The sequence below is a fragment of the Rhineura floridana genome, chromosome 2 (genome assembly GCF_030035675.1).
Source record: "Rhineura floridana isolate rRhiFlo1 chromosome 2, rRhiFlo1.hap2, whole genome shotgun sequence".
Classification (NCBI taxonomy): Eukaryota; Metazoa; Chordata; class Lepidosauria; order Squamata; family Rhineuridae; genus Rhineura; species Rhineura floridana.
In genome coordinates, this window is record NC_084481.1 from 39,785,139 (window position 1) to 39,801,804 (window position 16,666).

The 16,666-nt window shown below is 38.4% G+C and overlaps 1 protein-coding gene across 1 annotated transcript in view; it reads right to left on the reverse strand.

Annotated features, from left to right (window-relative positions):
* Window positions 1-16,666, reverse strand: part of AGPS (alkylglycerone phosphate synthase) — a 73,728-nt gene that overhangs the window by 20,503 nt on the left and 36,559 nt on the right. The window contains exons 8-14 of the mRNA XM_061608381.1: window positions 15,978-16,058; window positions 9,373-9,498; window positions 8,918-9,026; window positions 6,437-6,564; window positions 4,402-4,453; window positions 1,931-2,007; window positions 360-472 (exon numbers count right to left, since the gene is read on the reverse strand). Of these exons, the coding sequence (XP_061464365.1) occupies window positions 360-472; window positions 1,931-2,007; window positions 4,402-4,453; window positions 6,437-6,564; window positions 8,918-9,026; window positions 9,373-9,498; window positions 15,978-16,058 (686 nt within the window). The remainder of the gene's footprint in view (window positions 1-359; window positions 473-1,930; window positions 2,008-4,401; window positions 4,454-6,436; window positions 6,565-8,917; window positions 9,027-9,372; window positions 9,499-15,977; window positions 16,059-16,666) is intronic.

Consider the following 16,666-nt stretch of genomic DNA (forward strand, 5'->3'; position numbering starts at 1 on the left):
AAGTCTCTTTCCTATGTTAAAGAGAAAGGAAACAGCCCTGACTTCAACTGGACCATGGCAAAATGTACAGAATTGTATATAATAGTTAAGCCCCAACAAACATTTATCCTTAAGCAAATTCAAATTACTATTTTGTCTTTTCAGGTACATTTCTACACAATGGGTAATGAAATCCTTTTAGTTAATGTCTACAATTTCATTCTCACTTTTCAAAATGGTTCTATATTATTAAAAAACATGTGATACCTCATGATTTTCATAAATGAAAATAAAATATCTTCAGTATTTAGCTTTTCAAAGATTTCAGACTTTCCAAGATATTGTTTAACTACTAGATATGAAGCTTTCAGAAATCATACCCAAATTTTGCAGCAATATCATAAACTTGCTTTTCATGCTGAAGAACTTTCTCTCTGTCGCCCTCAAAAAGCAAGGTAGCAACACATAACAGATTGGGATCAAATCCTTTGAACTGCGGAAAAACAGGCACCCCCATTATATTATGGTAATATGTACAGCAAGGTATCATTTCTCATGTCAATCTACTATTTAGAGTAATTTACAATACACTCATTTTCATAAATTATTTTAAACATGGTACAGTACAGTTTCTAAAGCAGATTCATAAGCAGTTTAGCAGGTGACTGTGGTAGCATGAAGCAGCTGCCATAAATAGATTTTTTTGCATAGTGCCACTTTGTGGCTGTTCCCATCAGGAGTTGGGACTGCAATTCATCTCCTGGTTCAGCTCACATTTTGAAGGTTTCCTGGGACATGGAGAGCAATTGACATGCATAGGAGAAATCAGTGTTTGATTCATGATTCAGTGAATCAGTACATTACTCACTTGGTGTAGTGGCCATCCAAAATCAATTTTACCTTAAGGATTAAAGTTGGATTAAACGGTGAACAGTTTATTTCAAACTAAAACATGGATTTTAAAAAATTCTTCTGGCCTTTAATTACTACTTACAACGCTACCCACTAGTCAATTCTGAAAGCTTCTAGAATTCTAGAAGACCAATACTAGTTGGAGCAAGCAAGTAGCATTTGGTTGTCAATAATCATATGCTAGGGCAAGAACTTTTTAAGCTGTTTTACAGACATAAAGCCTCTCTTGAGCTTTTATGTTGTCCACTGGTAACCAGTAATTGATATGTAAATTACCTTTAGGCTTTACTCTCGTATGTGCACCATCTTCCCTAGCTCCCCTAAGAATCAGAGTTGCCATCACTTTTAAATAGGAACTTTAAGGACTCCTTATAACCAGTCACTGCAGTACTAAGACACAAACGAGGGGCATATTTCAAAGTAAAATGGCAAAAATTTAGAAGTGTTACTTAAAAGAAACACTAAAGAAGGAGCCGGCAAGAGAACAAAAATTCACGTTTAGAAACTCAGCTAGGGAAAAAATACATAACTGACGTGTTGTACAACATCCATCATTCTATATGCTGCCATCATTTAATTTTATATAACCAATGCCATGTGGGTGTTTGAGAAGAACTGAATTCATGATGAAATTAATTTGATTTTGAAATTTTCAAGTTCAAGAATTTTGCTTCTTATGCGATATACAGAATTAAAACTCAAACTCCAAGATTGCCAGGAACACACTGTGGGCTTGTATGGTTTCTCCTTTTTCTTCCCCCACCACTGAAGGTAGAATGAATGACATCTCTTGCACATTCAAGGAGATGCCACATTCAGATAAATGTGGCATTTCTGACATCAGAACAGATGTTCCCACCTCTCTCTTCTCTCATTTTAAAAAATCTAGGTTGAGATTTGGGGGGGGGGGAGACAAGAGAAGACTTAACATGCAGCTTATACAGTGTTTTTGCTTCAAAAAGCTACCCTTTGTGGAAGAATGTGTGCCCAAAGCTTTTAGAATCTGAATCAATTAAAGGTTGAGAATAAAATTAAATACCTTTGTAATGTAGAATTTTTTCAAACCATCCAAAAGTGATGTAAAAATTGAAGAAACTTGTGGTTTAAGAGCATGTCCTTAGCAGGGTTAGGAAAAAGGAAAAAAAATAAGACAACAGCAACAACAATAGAGTCCAGACTTTTAATTTGGAATATGACTGGAAAATTGGAGCTTAATGACATTTTTCATTAGTAAGTGCTCTGTCTCGTAGCAAAATAAACATTAACATTGTGACAAAGGATTTATGGAACCTAATGTAGATATACATCTTCAGACATATATGCAAGACATTTAAAAAATCAGTAATATCTAGAAGTTCCATTCTTTGGGTGCCAACAGATGAATATCAAAATGGGAGCCTTTGCAACTCTCTCCCTTTGCATGACAGATTGGTGGGATTGTCTCCTTTTGTTTGTTTAAATGCTACTTGTATAGTCACGCATTTCAATTAATTTAGTTGTTTATCTGGTGCTGCTGTTCTCTTTGTTGAACAGCTTTTCATCCAGCAGAAAGTTTTTTGTCCACGTAAGAAAGGAGAGATCTGTCATGACTACTTCTGTAACAATTGTATACTTTGGCACAATGCTATGAGATTTTTAACCAGTCACAGATTTTAGTCTATATCATCTAGCTTTTGCTGACAAGTCTGAATTGGGAGGAGAAAGATTTCCTCCCCCATGTAACATACCACCCTGCTCATTACTTTGTTCAAGTACCACAGATCTGGCTGGAAACACACCTGGAAAGTTTTCTTGTGCTGTTTCCACCTACTACTGTGAATGCAACCCTAGAACTGTAAATGAACTGTAAACAAACAATCTAGTTTCAAATACTCTCAGTTCCTAAACTTCAGCCAAAAGTCTACTTCCTCAGTCAACTGTTCACCCAAGAGGATTCTGAATTTTATTCAACAAGAGAATGAACTGACAAAGTATTAGTAGGGATGTAGAGGGAAACAGATATTAGGGTCACAAGAGGATGGGTATTATTTCAACAAGCTCTTGGAGAAGCTGGCTAGGACAATGACTGCTGCTACTATGCTTTATGTGGCCTACTTGTTGGCAGGCTTTAGAAAATCTCTTACGGCTGTCACCCAATTAAAGAAGTCTTAATTGAAAAATTATGTGAGACTTAATTGATTAAAGGTTCATAAATATCCATGTTCATTAACCAATAGTGTTGAAGAATTAAGTGTGTTTTGTTTTTAGATGATGCACGTATGAAGTGGTATTTCCTGTTGTGTGAGAAAAGATAGGAATGCCAAGATAAAACGGAAGGCACATGTTTAAATATTTTTTTAAGTGTTGCGCTATTAACAAGGTGCCCCTTAGTTAGGTGCCAACCAGTTAGTTGATACAAAGGGATTAAATTGATTAAACCAAGAAAAACCAATCAATTTAACATTCCAATCCTTATTTTGTAAAATGTATTTGTCTCTACTGGATTTTATGTGAACCATTTAGAGCCCAGCGGGGGGCAGAAGGGAAGCAAATATAGTAGGGCCCCACTCATATGGCAGGTTAGGTTCCAGACCCCCACCGAAAAGCGAAAACTGCCAAAAAGCGGATCAGCTGTAGCGTGGGGGGTCTAGAACCTAACCTGCTGATTGTGCTGGAGGAGGAGGAGATCAGCTGTAGAGCGCTACAGCTGATCTTCCCCTCCTCTGGTGCAATCAGCTCATGCGGGAGTCTGATCGCCCCGAGGAGAAGATGATCAGCTGTAGCTCTCTACAGCTGATCTTCCCCTCCTCCGGCGAGATCAGCTGGAGAGCAGGAAGCTCCACCCCCTCCTCCAGATGATTGCCCTGCTGGCGCCGTATTAGCAGAGTGCCGAAAAGTGGGGTGCCGAGAAGCGGGGCCCTACTCTAAAGTATCCATACTGTGTAATCTCTCCATCTGAAGTCAGTGATGAATGGCACAAAGGAATGAACAAATGAGAAAGACAGGACTGGTGCATATACAACACTATCTGTTCCTTAACCATATTAAGGAACTAAGAACCAGCTGCAGATTGTGCCCTCTTCCCTTTAAATCAGAGTTCCAAATGCTGGTAAGATATAACTAAGGCTGGATTTAAAGAGCCCAAGTTCTTCAGCATGCCCTATGGGATTTTTGACTTTCCCCCCACTCTTCTGTAGCTGAGATGTCACCTTAATTTTAAAGGCAGTTTGCTAGGCAGCAGTGGATGCTCATGAAACACAATCCCAAAACTCCCTTGGGCATGCAGAACTAGTTGCGCAGTTCTCTGGATTTTGGCTATTACAATGGACCATGGTTACTGGCAACAGGCTTGGGAGAGGTGTGCAATGGCGGCAATGGCGCATGAGAAGGGAGTATGGGAAGAAGGAGGCACACACGCCTACTTTTCATTTTCAATTCCTTACCCATGGTCAAAGGAAGTCTGCTATTAGACCACAATGCCTGGCATAAGTTTACAAAAACTAATCTTGAGAGAAATAAGTAAAAACTTACCAAACTGAAATTGTTCATTGTCCATAAGGCGAATGGATGCAGGAGCACATTGCTATAAATAGACAAGTTGCACATTAATAAAGAACATCAATAGAAAATATAGCAATTACGTAAATAGCATAGAGAAAAAAATTGGCATGGGAAAAATATTGCTGTCCACTTACAGTTAGCTACTGGATATCTATAAAGGAGATACAGAATGTGCTTTTTTTTTTTTACACTATATGATGAAAGTCTTACCACAGAGGCCAAGACTGAGAAAGATTAATGCAATCTCTAAAATTTACATTGTATTACATTAGGTCAACATGTGGCCTTTGATAACGTCAGACTGTAGTCTGTCCAGTCTCAAAGGTATATAGTTTAGACATACAAACAGTGCTATTGGAGGATAAATGTTATGTAAGATTTTTAAAACGTCTTGGAAGAATAGGGAACAGGTATCCAAGTGAAGTGAGGAAAGAGTTGGTATACCTTCTAGGACATATTGATAATGCCCCATGATTGTGAAAAAAAGTATTTTTCCCCTGCATCATCAATAAACTAGAAGAAAGAATAAGCCACAGTTGTGTTTTGGGGGAAAAAAAACTTGTATGCAGCACAAACGATAACCATGTGCAGACAGGGATGCAAACATGTTTTGGTGTAACAAGAGTACCCCAAAAGCTAAATATTATAACAAAGGCGGGGAAAATGAACAGAAACTTCAACCTATGGAAAAGGTACAGAGCAAGTGTATTATTTATTTAATGGAAGTGACAGGAGAATATAAGGAGATAGCAAAGAGGAAGAAGGGATGGATAAAGTGACATCTTTACAAAACAAATGCTGGGTTGGATCCAGAGACAGATGAACAGAATTGCATGTATTCAATGGGGCTTTCCAATTCCCTCCTCCCCACTGCTGTATTCTCAAGCGCCTCCTGAGGTTTAGGAGGTTCTGGAACAGTATGGGAGCTGCACTGGGGGGGGGGGGAATTGGCAGAAATTAGAAGGGGGCACATATTTCATTAGCAGAAGTGCCTTCCGTTTATTTTTATAATCTAGGCTTACTTCATACGTTCTATAAGCTTATATTTCAAGATTATGTCATACTTAGCTTTCTGAGGGGCCTAGATATCTACATACATTGTCTTAATTTTTTTTAATGTGGGTAGATTAACTGCTTTTATTACAAAAAAGGGTGTAAGGATAATTAATTTAATGGAAGAAGACAAGTAAACAATCCAATACTCCTCCCATATCTCAGCCCAGTAGACTTGTGTCAAACGTTACAGAAATGTGGATAAAATACTGAGCAACATTCTGTCCTTGGGTACAGAACATACAACTCTACTGTATTCTTAGCAGTTCAGGTACATATATAACAAGTATCATCTGAACCCTTTTACAGCCTCAGCTACAATACTGGCAGAAACAATTTAGCTTTAATCACCACACTCATAGTAACCCTATATGCCATTTGTCAAACTTAATATTCTTGAATTGTTATCCACAACATTAAGATACTCTATTTCAAACAAAATGGTTTGCAAGAACTGAATTTTAAAGATAATTGTGTGGATTTTACATATACCCAATCACTGATGACACCCTAGTGTCACCTAACTTGCTGTTCTCTACCAGCCCCAGGTCTGCAAGGGCAAAAGGGAACTCAGGGGAAAAGGACTTAGCATACTTTAAGTGGAACAGATGTAGCCTCCAACTCAGGGTGCTAGCAATACAAATTTCCAATCCTTTTTACACTATATTGATTTTTTTAAAAAAATTGAAGTGATAGCTGCTGCATAATTATAACAGGAAAGAATCCTATAATCAGGGAAGCAACCCAGAGAAATGTAAGACCTTAACATTCAATTTAGGTATCTCCTAAAAATTGAAAAGGAGATTTTTCCTTTCAACACATTTCTCAGCCTCAAGAGAAAAAAGGTTAGGTGATCAGAGCATTAGCATGCCATCTAGTGAAAGTATTTGGATATTGCTTCTTTATTTTTTTAAGTGCAATAAAATACAATTTGAATGTAAGGTTACTTTACCTGTTTTGCTATTTCTCTTAAACAAGCCACCCCTCGCTCAAAGTTTGGAAATACTACAGAGCCATACTTTTGGTATTCAGGGACTGGTCGAATTTTTATTGTAACTTCTGTTACCACTCCAAGGGTTCCTTTATAAAAAGAGGAAAATAATCATTTTGCTATTGAAGCTGAAGATTTACAAAATTATTTTGTGATTTAATAGGCAAAATTCAGAATCCTATCTGTCAATTTTGAAAATCACATGGCAATTTAATCCAATTCTTTAAGAAATGTTGCCTATTCTAGCACCCCCATATGGTAGTGTACAGTTAATGCAGTATTTCTCAAACTGTGAGGATTAGGTTTCTAATTACAGAAATGTTGTAATTCATGAGATTAAATATTGAAATAGTTTCAACTGTACTACATTAAAAGATAAAAGCTTTAACACTATGCCGAGGTATTAAAACTATTATTTATCAAAGCACCCAGTGAAGAGAAAGTTATAATTAAAATTCAACATAGTGAATATTACAATATATTTGACAAAAGCATTCAGTCTGTTGGGTGCTTTCTTCAGATGTGCAATCTAAGGCCAAATATAGTAAGCAATTATTTTTCACTGTTTAGTAACAAGCAGAGCATCAGAAGGTGCTCTGTAATAATCTGACTGTCATTTATTTAAAAAGAAAGGTCATCAGGCTACAAAGGGGAGATAGCAAGATTTTATAATGGAGAACAAGGTGAACAAGGCAGCATGAGTGCAGGGAACAAATGGAAGTGTGATATTCAGGCCTGCAAGGGAAGTGGAGGTGGGACACAGTTTCATGGAGTATGAAGGTGCTCAACTGCCTATGGCCAAGTATGGTTCCTGATAGTTTGGAAAACTATTAAGTTAATTAATCATTAATTAATTTAAACCTACATTAGGAAGAATTCTAATATGCTAACTCAGTTCAGAAGTCACCAACTGGTTAAGAAAGTTCAACTACGGCTTAGTGCGATGTCTGAATTGACGTATCTTATGACTGGCTGACAAACTAGATTCAGAGACAGAGGTTTCAATTGGGGTCTATACCATGATTTGTGCTTCACATGATACTAAAATCAACACATTATAGTTCCATTCCCTACTTTGCCTGTGGAATGCTAAACAGAAAGAACTGAAAGCAAACCAGCAGCTCTAAACCATAGCTTGCTTGTATGTTTAGCTCAGAATAATCTGGGTTCTAAACGGCAGGTAACTCAATCCATAGTTTGGCACAATGTCCGAGTCACTGTATGTAGCAAATAAAATGGAGAATACTACAATTTGAAGGTACTCACAATACCGTGATTCCTATCTAGAAATGCATTTGTTGTTGTTATATGCCTTCAAGTCAATTATTATATTAAAACCAGTTTCCTTGGAGTTCTGGTTTTAATATAATAAATTAGATTAACACTTCAGCAGAGAAGTGTTTGGAAACACTGTGAACCAAAACTGTGCTGTCCTACTTAATCTTGACTGAGAATTTTCAAACTCTACTCTTGTAATTCAGCCTTTACCTGGATGCTTATAGCAAATACATCACCTCTAGAAGACCAGGCACTCTATGCTGTAGGCACAGAGCCAAACACATGTAGTTGCCCTAGCAGTGTCCTGTGCATATACGTATATATGTGTGTGGGAGTGGAACATGCCACAGTTCCTGGTTCAGACATAATGCTAAGCCAGGGATTATGGTTGGTTTCTTACCAGCACGATCAGGGAGGAGCACACTGGGCACAATTTACTCATGCATGGTAAACAAGAGTTTACAGTTTACCATGATGTCTGAATGCAGCCACTGTGTCTTAATCCGACATTTTACATGCATGTGAAACCCTAAAATCTGGAAGCTGCTTTGTAATATTGATGCCACCAACGTACTTAGGAGGTTGTGAACCACCAAAGAAAGCCCAAAAGGAGAAATGGAATCAATTTAAGAATACAACACTCTAGAAATCAGGACGTCCAAGCTATAATGGCTTTTAAGGCGAGTGGTTAAAGTGAAAAGCATCCTAGACTTGCTTATTCAAAGTTTCGTGGGGCTACCTCCATAGCAAGTGTGTTTAGAAATGCAGCCTAAGATGCAAGACGGTTAGTGGGAAGCAGGAGGCATTCCTAATCTAGCACTGCCCCCAAGAAAATGCACCAGCCTCTTCCCTGACCAGTACAAATTATTATGCCACACAAAAACAGGTCTACAACTAAATGTGTTGTGTAAAAATTGCATGACAGTCAGCTGAACAGAAAGTAGAAGTCTCATTCTTTAAATCAGCCTTTTCCAACCTGGTGTCCTCCAGATGTTTTGGATATGCAGTCTGCATGACCGATGGTCAGGGATCACAGGAGTTTAGTTCAAAACATCTGGAGGGCACCAGGCTGGGGGTGACTGGTATTAGTAAACAATGTGTTGTTTATACAGATTTCAAAAAGGCTCTTCAACACAAGTACTGTAATTCTCTGTTGCTGTATACCTTCAGATCCTAAGATGAAATGATGGATGTCAGGTCCTGTTGACATGCGTGGTCCTTGACAGCTTTTTTGTATTACACCTCTTGGGGTTACCATTTTTATATGAATGACCTGTATGATAAAGGATATTCACTTAAAATTACATGCAAGTGAAAATATACAAAAGCATGCAAATATGTGAAAGCCTCAAACCATCTTCAGTCTATACCAAAATTTGCCACCATTGATCACATTTATTGCTCAGCTAATGTATTCTTCCTTTGTCTCTCTGCCCATTCGTAAGACTGGAACGGAATAGACTGTATTCTTCCAATTTTTAAAAAAAGCTATATTTGGCATTTCAAGGCAGCCTAAGTTTCCCATGACTGATAAAAAGATCATAACAAGAATATCAGACACCAATGCAATGCAGTGAGAGCGCGTGCTGAAAGACTAGAGAAAAAGAACAAACTATTACCAGGTCTTCAATGTTTCCATAAATATTTTTCTTCATGCCTGATGCTCGTGTTGCCACCCAGCCTCCAAGAGTACTGAATTCCATTGAATCTGGTTCATGGCCTGTACAGTAACCACTTTCACCCAGCTAGACACATTAAAAGAAGCGATTATTGTAACAGGCAATTTTCTAACAACATACAACTTCCCCTGCAGAGTTCAGTTTTGCAGATGGATATTTCTAGTGACAGACAGGAAAAACTGGAACCAATATAATAAAATTGGCTTTGATTAACATGGTTAATCCTAACATAACAGCAAGTTTTGCTATGAATTTTTTTCCCACATGAACACTCTCTGGTATGCCAGTGCCTGCAATCACACAGAAACACACAAAAGGTTCACGCTTGCAGCAATTTCCTTTATCATGGCAGTACTTTTGACACTACCACTAAGTGCAAGAACTGCTGCAAGGGTGTATCCATATACTTCAGGTTGACATTGTACTATGCCCATGACAATATACACAGGGAAAGACATGAACGACCCAGGTCTCAGCAGAATGTAGTAAGCACTTTATTTATCCCCACAGTTCTAAATGCCTAATTCTGATACCTTAACTGTGAAGAACATTCCAGATGACACAATTTCAGCTAGAAGACTGCAACTAACCACTTCACTAAAAAGCAATAAAGCAAGCATTTATTTATGATTCTGTTAAGATGATTTGCAGCTGGCCTGTAGAAATCTTGAACCATCAATTACACTTTATTCTCTCAAGAAGAGGTCTCTTAATATACAACCATCTGGCTGGGCTTTCTGTGTGCAAAACTATAGCATATTTGTTATGCAGAGCAGGAATTTCTATACATTTGTCACTGGTTTCATTTTTCTTTATTAGTTTGTCTTTGCCATCTGTACCGCCTAAAAATCAAATGAAATGCCTTCACAAGTTGACCCCAAAGCTATCCCAATGAAATTGCTCGGCAAAACAGTCTTATGTCAATTGGCCCCATAACTGCTCACACGGGCTATGCTTGAAACCACATTCTGTGCTTGAAACTTTTGAAAGAGGAATTATTTAAGAATGCCCTGTAGGAGTTGAGTAACTCCTAAGCATTTTCCAGTACAACTGTTGGCAAAATAATCTGTGGGTGAAATCCAACAGCATTCCTCCACTAGCGAAACAAACACCATCGGCAAAACCAATTCCTCATCACTCCTGCAGCCCCCACTGCCCTCTGGAGCAGATTTGAAGGAGAGCACAGAGGCAGCAGGGCGAAAGAAAGGAATGGGAAGTTCAGTCATGCAATTTGGGATGCTGCTCTATGCCCTGAATTGCTTAAACACAGATCCAAAATAGCTGTATTAGTTTTATCTGCTCTATTACATACTACAACATGCTCACTGGGACAATTCACTGGTGCAGGGGTTGGTATGCCCTAGCTTAAAGATATATCTGATAGTGTAGCAAGTTTTGAATTTAAAAACTGAAACCTACAAGATAGTGCGCTAGCAAAAAGGCTATTTATTTTATACCACCCCCTCAGGGCAGTGTAAGCAGTATAAAAACATTTTAAAAACCATCAAAAGGTGTACAAATCAATTATTGAAATGACTGGCTATTCAAGAAAATTTTAAGCAAACTGCATAGGTCTATTTGCATACAAGGAAAAGTCAGGAGGTGCCTGGATGTTAACAGAGAGAATGCCTGCCAAATCTGTGCTGGAAGAATGTTCCACAGTAAGGGACTGACGACACTAAGTGACCGATTTCTGGTTGAGGCCAGTCAGACCTCTGCAACATGAGGGTCTAACTAACTGTGCTTCTCCAGATGATCTCAGTGATTGACCTCAGCTATTAAGACAGCACAAGATGGTGCATTTCTTTGGGCATGCTTACTCTTTGTTCTCCTACCCATATTGAGACCAGAAACTTCCTATCCTGGCTTGAGGGGGGGGGAAATCTGCTAAATTCAGACAAAGCAGCAAGCTACAGCTTGCCCAAACTGGCATTGAATTTTCTTAATCTCAGCATGGGAAGAGGGGGTGCACAAGACCGAGGCTCATGCTCATATCATCAAACCACTCTGGTTAAGTCTGAAAAGCCTCAATGGCTCCGTTCAGACATCACAGGAAACCATGATTTATGCTAACCTTAGTTTAGAATTGACATTATAGATTTTTCCTCAAAACATACAGGTAAGCCATGGTTTAGAGTGGCTTCATCACTTCCCCCCCCCCAAACTGCTCAGCAGTGCAGTCTCTTGGTGCAGTGGTCCCTGGAGGCAAGTCATTACAATTCCTATGGTTTATCAATTTAAACATCATACCAACCATTATCAGTACAAACCATAGCTTGCATGCTCTCTTCAAAGCATCTTTTCCTATTCTGTTTTGTCAGTCACAAAATCACGATTCATCAATTGAGACATCATCCCAAACTGATTCTGGTTTAATGCACACACACACACAAACACGCTGAAGTGTACTGCATCTTTTGTTTTAATTTTTAAATATACTATATGTTATCTTTTAAAGCACGAGTGGGGAACCTTTTTTTTCTGTTGAGGACCATGTTCTCTCAAGGGTAATCCGTTGGAAATTGGAAAAGCCCTTCTCAACCTTTGAGACTCCTCCCAGTTTCCCCCACTTCATAACCTGCATGAAAATAGACCCCCCCCTCTTGCCGCAGATTTCCCCCCTTGTTTTAAAGAAAAAAGACAAAAATTGAAGTTTCAAAGGTTTAGTTGGCCATCTTGATTTAAAATAGCATCCAATTTTATCCAAACACAGACAAAAGCCTGCTCGTTGATCTCAGGAACCATGAAGCAAAATTTGGTTATGATATTGTAAGAGGCAGCCAAATGCACAGTGAACAGACAAAAATAACTTTCTAAAGTATACAGTAAATTACTAATAATTATTTAAAGAATTTTTATCCTGCTGTTTAGCAAAAAAAGAAAAGAAAAAAAGGTGGGAAGGCTCCCAGAGAGGCTTATAAAATCAGTTGTAAGACAGTCCCTACCCTCAGGTTTTCAATGTAAAAGCTTGACACATCAGGAAAAAGGAATGTGGAAAAAGAAGCTCAGGTACCAGTTCTACTTTTAATAATTATTATGATTATTATTATTTATATCCTGCCCTTCCTCATTAAGGAAGGACTACTTTTATTAAGGAAAAGTCTGGGTGACCCACAGGGCTTTTCCTTCATACTTCATGGAAACGCTGAACCCTGATCACAAGGAAGTAATTTTTCCACCAGCAGCCACATTACATGGAGACTGTGTTTAAATGTTCAAATCAGTAGCAGGGCATACTATATTTACTATTAAATAAAAATATGAACGTAACCTTTTTTAAAAAAAATCTCAAATTACAAAAAACCTAAATCGCCTAGCATCCTCAGGACAGATTCTGAGCTGAAACTACTGTGGATGAACACAATCAGGTGACAAACCACACTGATATGCAAACTTTTTTGAGCAAGATCATATATGTCAGAAGAGTAACACAGCTGATTATTTTATACTGGATATTTCAAACATTATTGGAGAGCCTCTGCCCTTCCTTCACCAATTTTAATAAGCCATTTTGGCATTATCCATGGTTTATAGTAAGCCGCCTACCAGACCACATCCCCTCCTAAAACTATGCTTCAGGTGCTGACCACAGTGGTTTGGATATATTCAGGCTGCATAAAAATATACACTGAAAATCACTGAAGCCCCAAAAGAGAAATGGAAGGCATCGCTTTCGTTTCAAACTGCTGCAAAAGGAGCTATTATGCCTTACTCTAGCGGGAGAAGGTTCTGTGGCATTTCAAGAATGGAACAGTTAGTGAAACATCAGAAGTTACTAGCCTGGAAAAATGTCATTTAAATTAAGAGAACAGGCTCTGTGCATTTTAATTCTAACTTTTTAAAAAAAAAAAACCAACAGCTCTGGAAAGGTTAAAACACTACATCAAATGATGATATAAATATAAAAAGTATGAAAGGCCATCTCATCAAAAAGTGCTGTTAGTAATTTTCAACAAAGATCATTTATTTGAAAAAGCTACAGGACTATTCCTCTGCAGGAAGTCTATTGTTAAGTATCACGTTAACTATTCAAACACGTTTTAAAGCATGTATGACTTTAAAATGGTTTTTAACCAGATCTATAGTAATAATTCATTAATCTCTGCCAAATCCATGCTTGCCTATTCAGAATTTAAAGTTCAGCTATGGAGCATATCACCAAGTATGTGTTACAGTTACACAGGAAAAGTGCAAAGGAAATCACTTTTAAGAAAGCACCATGAATGATCCCAGGCTTCACCAGCAAGCAAAGGAATCATAGACTAACAAAATTTAAGTTATAGCTAAAGAGAAAAGGACAGAAAATTTCTAACAGATAATCTTATGCAAAGATTGATCTGAGAGGCATGCTCTTCCTGATCAGCATTAGGAAGAGGATTTTTAAAATACTGGTGTAAGAGAGAGTTGTTTCCTTGTGATAGGCTGCCAATACTACCCAGTTCAGAAGTAAGTTAAACCCAATTTCTTGTTCACTGACCTAAGTTTAAACGTTATGTTACCAGTGCCTGGATTAATTTCTGGTCTGTATACCTAGTTTGAAAATCCAATTTAACTGTAACTGAATTCTCAAGCCTGTGAAGTTACTGATAATGGTTCACTCAGTCCAGCTGTGTGTGGAATAGCATCTTGGGACTCCTACTCAGAACTAAGCACCACTGAGTTTGATGGGACTGACTCTCAGGTAACCGTGTATAGTATTGTAGCCAGAGTGCCACACTCTCATCAATTCCCAGTTAAAAAACAGGGTTTGATGGATACTTTTTGTCAAGCTACTGCTAAACCTAAATTAGAAAGCAGAGTGCATAAAATAGAGCACATCATTAGAACTGCTTCTCGCAGATCTTTTAAAGTTATGGAATACAAGATAAACATTTTAAAAACATTATTGAAGAGCTTTTTATATAAATACCTATTTAGAAGCAGGAGCTGCCAAGCCATTCTGGATTATAGACACAGAAGACTTGTGTATTAAACCCTTCTTGAACCATGTTTCCAAAAAGAAACAAGTACTTATTTTGTACGCAAGAAAACATGTATTCCAGAGGGGCAGACAGCATGCTTCATGTTGTACCAGGGCAGCAGACACTGATGCTAGTACATGGGAAAACTCCTAAGTCCTGGAGCAAATGGGATTTTCCAAGGCAGGAGGAATTGCAGTCATTATGCAGACTCCTCCCTTCCCCCAATATTTGCAGAAAAGTATATCAAACATTTGAAGTTTTTCTTGGGGGAGGAGGGCAAGGTGGGAAGAAGCAAGTAGGGGAACTTGTCAATGCTGCTCCACCTGATTCACACAGGATGCAGATTTAAGTTGCTGTAGAGCAAGCAGAGAGGTGCACCACAACAGCTTAAGGCTAATCCTCACTAGGATCACATGTTTTCAAGCATTACAGGAATCTGGAAAACAGTGTCAAATATCAGCACAAGTTCTTCTGAAAGTCAGGAGTGTACAAAAATTTTAGATGAGTGCAGATCTGGTGCAGGTGCCCAACATTACAATGTCTTCCCTAAACAACATACCAGCAGAATCATGTCTATTGCTAAAATACCCTTCCTCAGCTTTTGACTGGGGGTCACCAACCCAGTGCCGGTGAGTGCCTTCACTGGTGCCACCGGGAAGAGGTCCCAGACTCTGAGCTTTCATTTTTTTCAAAAAAGGTTTCCAGCCCTCCTAGAAAGAAAGTTGTGAAGCACAATGTGCAGATATGCTTCTAAACTATTTATGTGAAATGAGGCAGTCGGGCTGCTCTTGCCTGTCAGCTTTTTTAGCCAATGAGTGAAGTCAGAACAATGACTGACAATTAAGTTGTTTGGACACCAGGCAATAAGTGTGGTAGGTTCATCTGATATCAGGTACTCCCTAGAAGTTATTTTCTGCAAATATTACTACACAATAAGTGTGGCTGGATGTTAAAGAATCCCCTCCCCAAATGGCATGCATTAAGAAGTCATTGCATTAAGTCATGCATTAAGAAGTATACTTAACTTACAGTACAGTGGTGTACAAGCCTACTTCAGAAGTAAATGTTTGTGTTAATTGGTTTTACTCCCACGTAGGTGGGTACAGGATAGCAGCCTAGGCTTTGCTTTAGGACTGGCATTTTGGAAAACAGGGTTCTTGTGCCTGTAACAGCTGTATCTCCACAATTGGGACCTGCAAGACACAGCTGATTTTCCATGGTAAACATGAGATTGTCCAGAGGGGGGAGGGAATAGCAATGGCTATAATCGCTTTAATTGTGATATGCCATGTCCCCATGACAGCCATTTTGTGACTGGCGCCCTCAGCACTGTCTCAAAAAGGTTGGTGACCGCTGCTTGAGATGTACACATGCTTTGCCTCATGAACTGCAATTTTAAATCTAACCTGAAAGCTGAATCATTTTAACAGAAAAGTTAACAGACACAGCTGCACTGAAGAGGGAGAGGAGCAAATAAGCCCTTGTATAATGATTAAGACACAGATGACTCAGTAACTTGGAAAAGGTATGCTGTACATTTGGCAGATGTAAAAACCACAAGGAATTCTCAATGGAGTAAGATACCTGTCTTTCCAAGTCTTGTCCAACAATGCCAGCTTCGACATGAGCAGTTAAGTTTTTCTCATCTATCCAGTGAATCCTATTCTATTGCAAGGAAACAAAAGCAAGACTCATGAAACAATTTCATTTTCAGTTCTTTAACAAAACCAGCAGTGTTTAGCTTGCCCAGGCTTCTATCTCATACACTTACCTGGGAGTAAGTCCCATTAAACACAATGGGGCTTACTTCCAAGTAGACATGTATAGGATTGTGCCAGTAGGGACTGCAGTCAGGAAGATATAAACACAGGACTAAACTGTGAAAATGTAGACTATTACCATAAAGCAAAAATATCCATAAGCAATGGAGACCCATGGATTCATATAAGAACTATAGAATCTAAGTCTAAGGCACTGAAAGGAACTTAACAATGTGATGGGTCTTGGACATTAAAATGTACTTCAAAATATATCAATTTACCATCGGTATCAAGATGGTCTCGGCATATTGTTTGAAAATGAAATCTTCAGAGTAGTGAAAGACACTAAAAGTAGCAGAAGGTATTTTCTTACTCACAGACAGTCCTGCAACAGCCAAGATTTTTTTAAAAGGAAGAAATATGCTTGTGCAGTTTCAAATATTAATTGCCTAACTCAGACTGGAAATGCTTTATGACGTCAACAACCTATCAATCCAGGTGACAGTATCTATA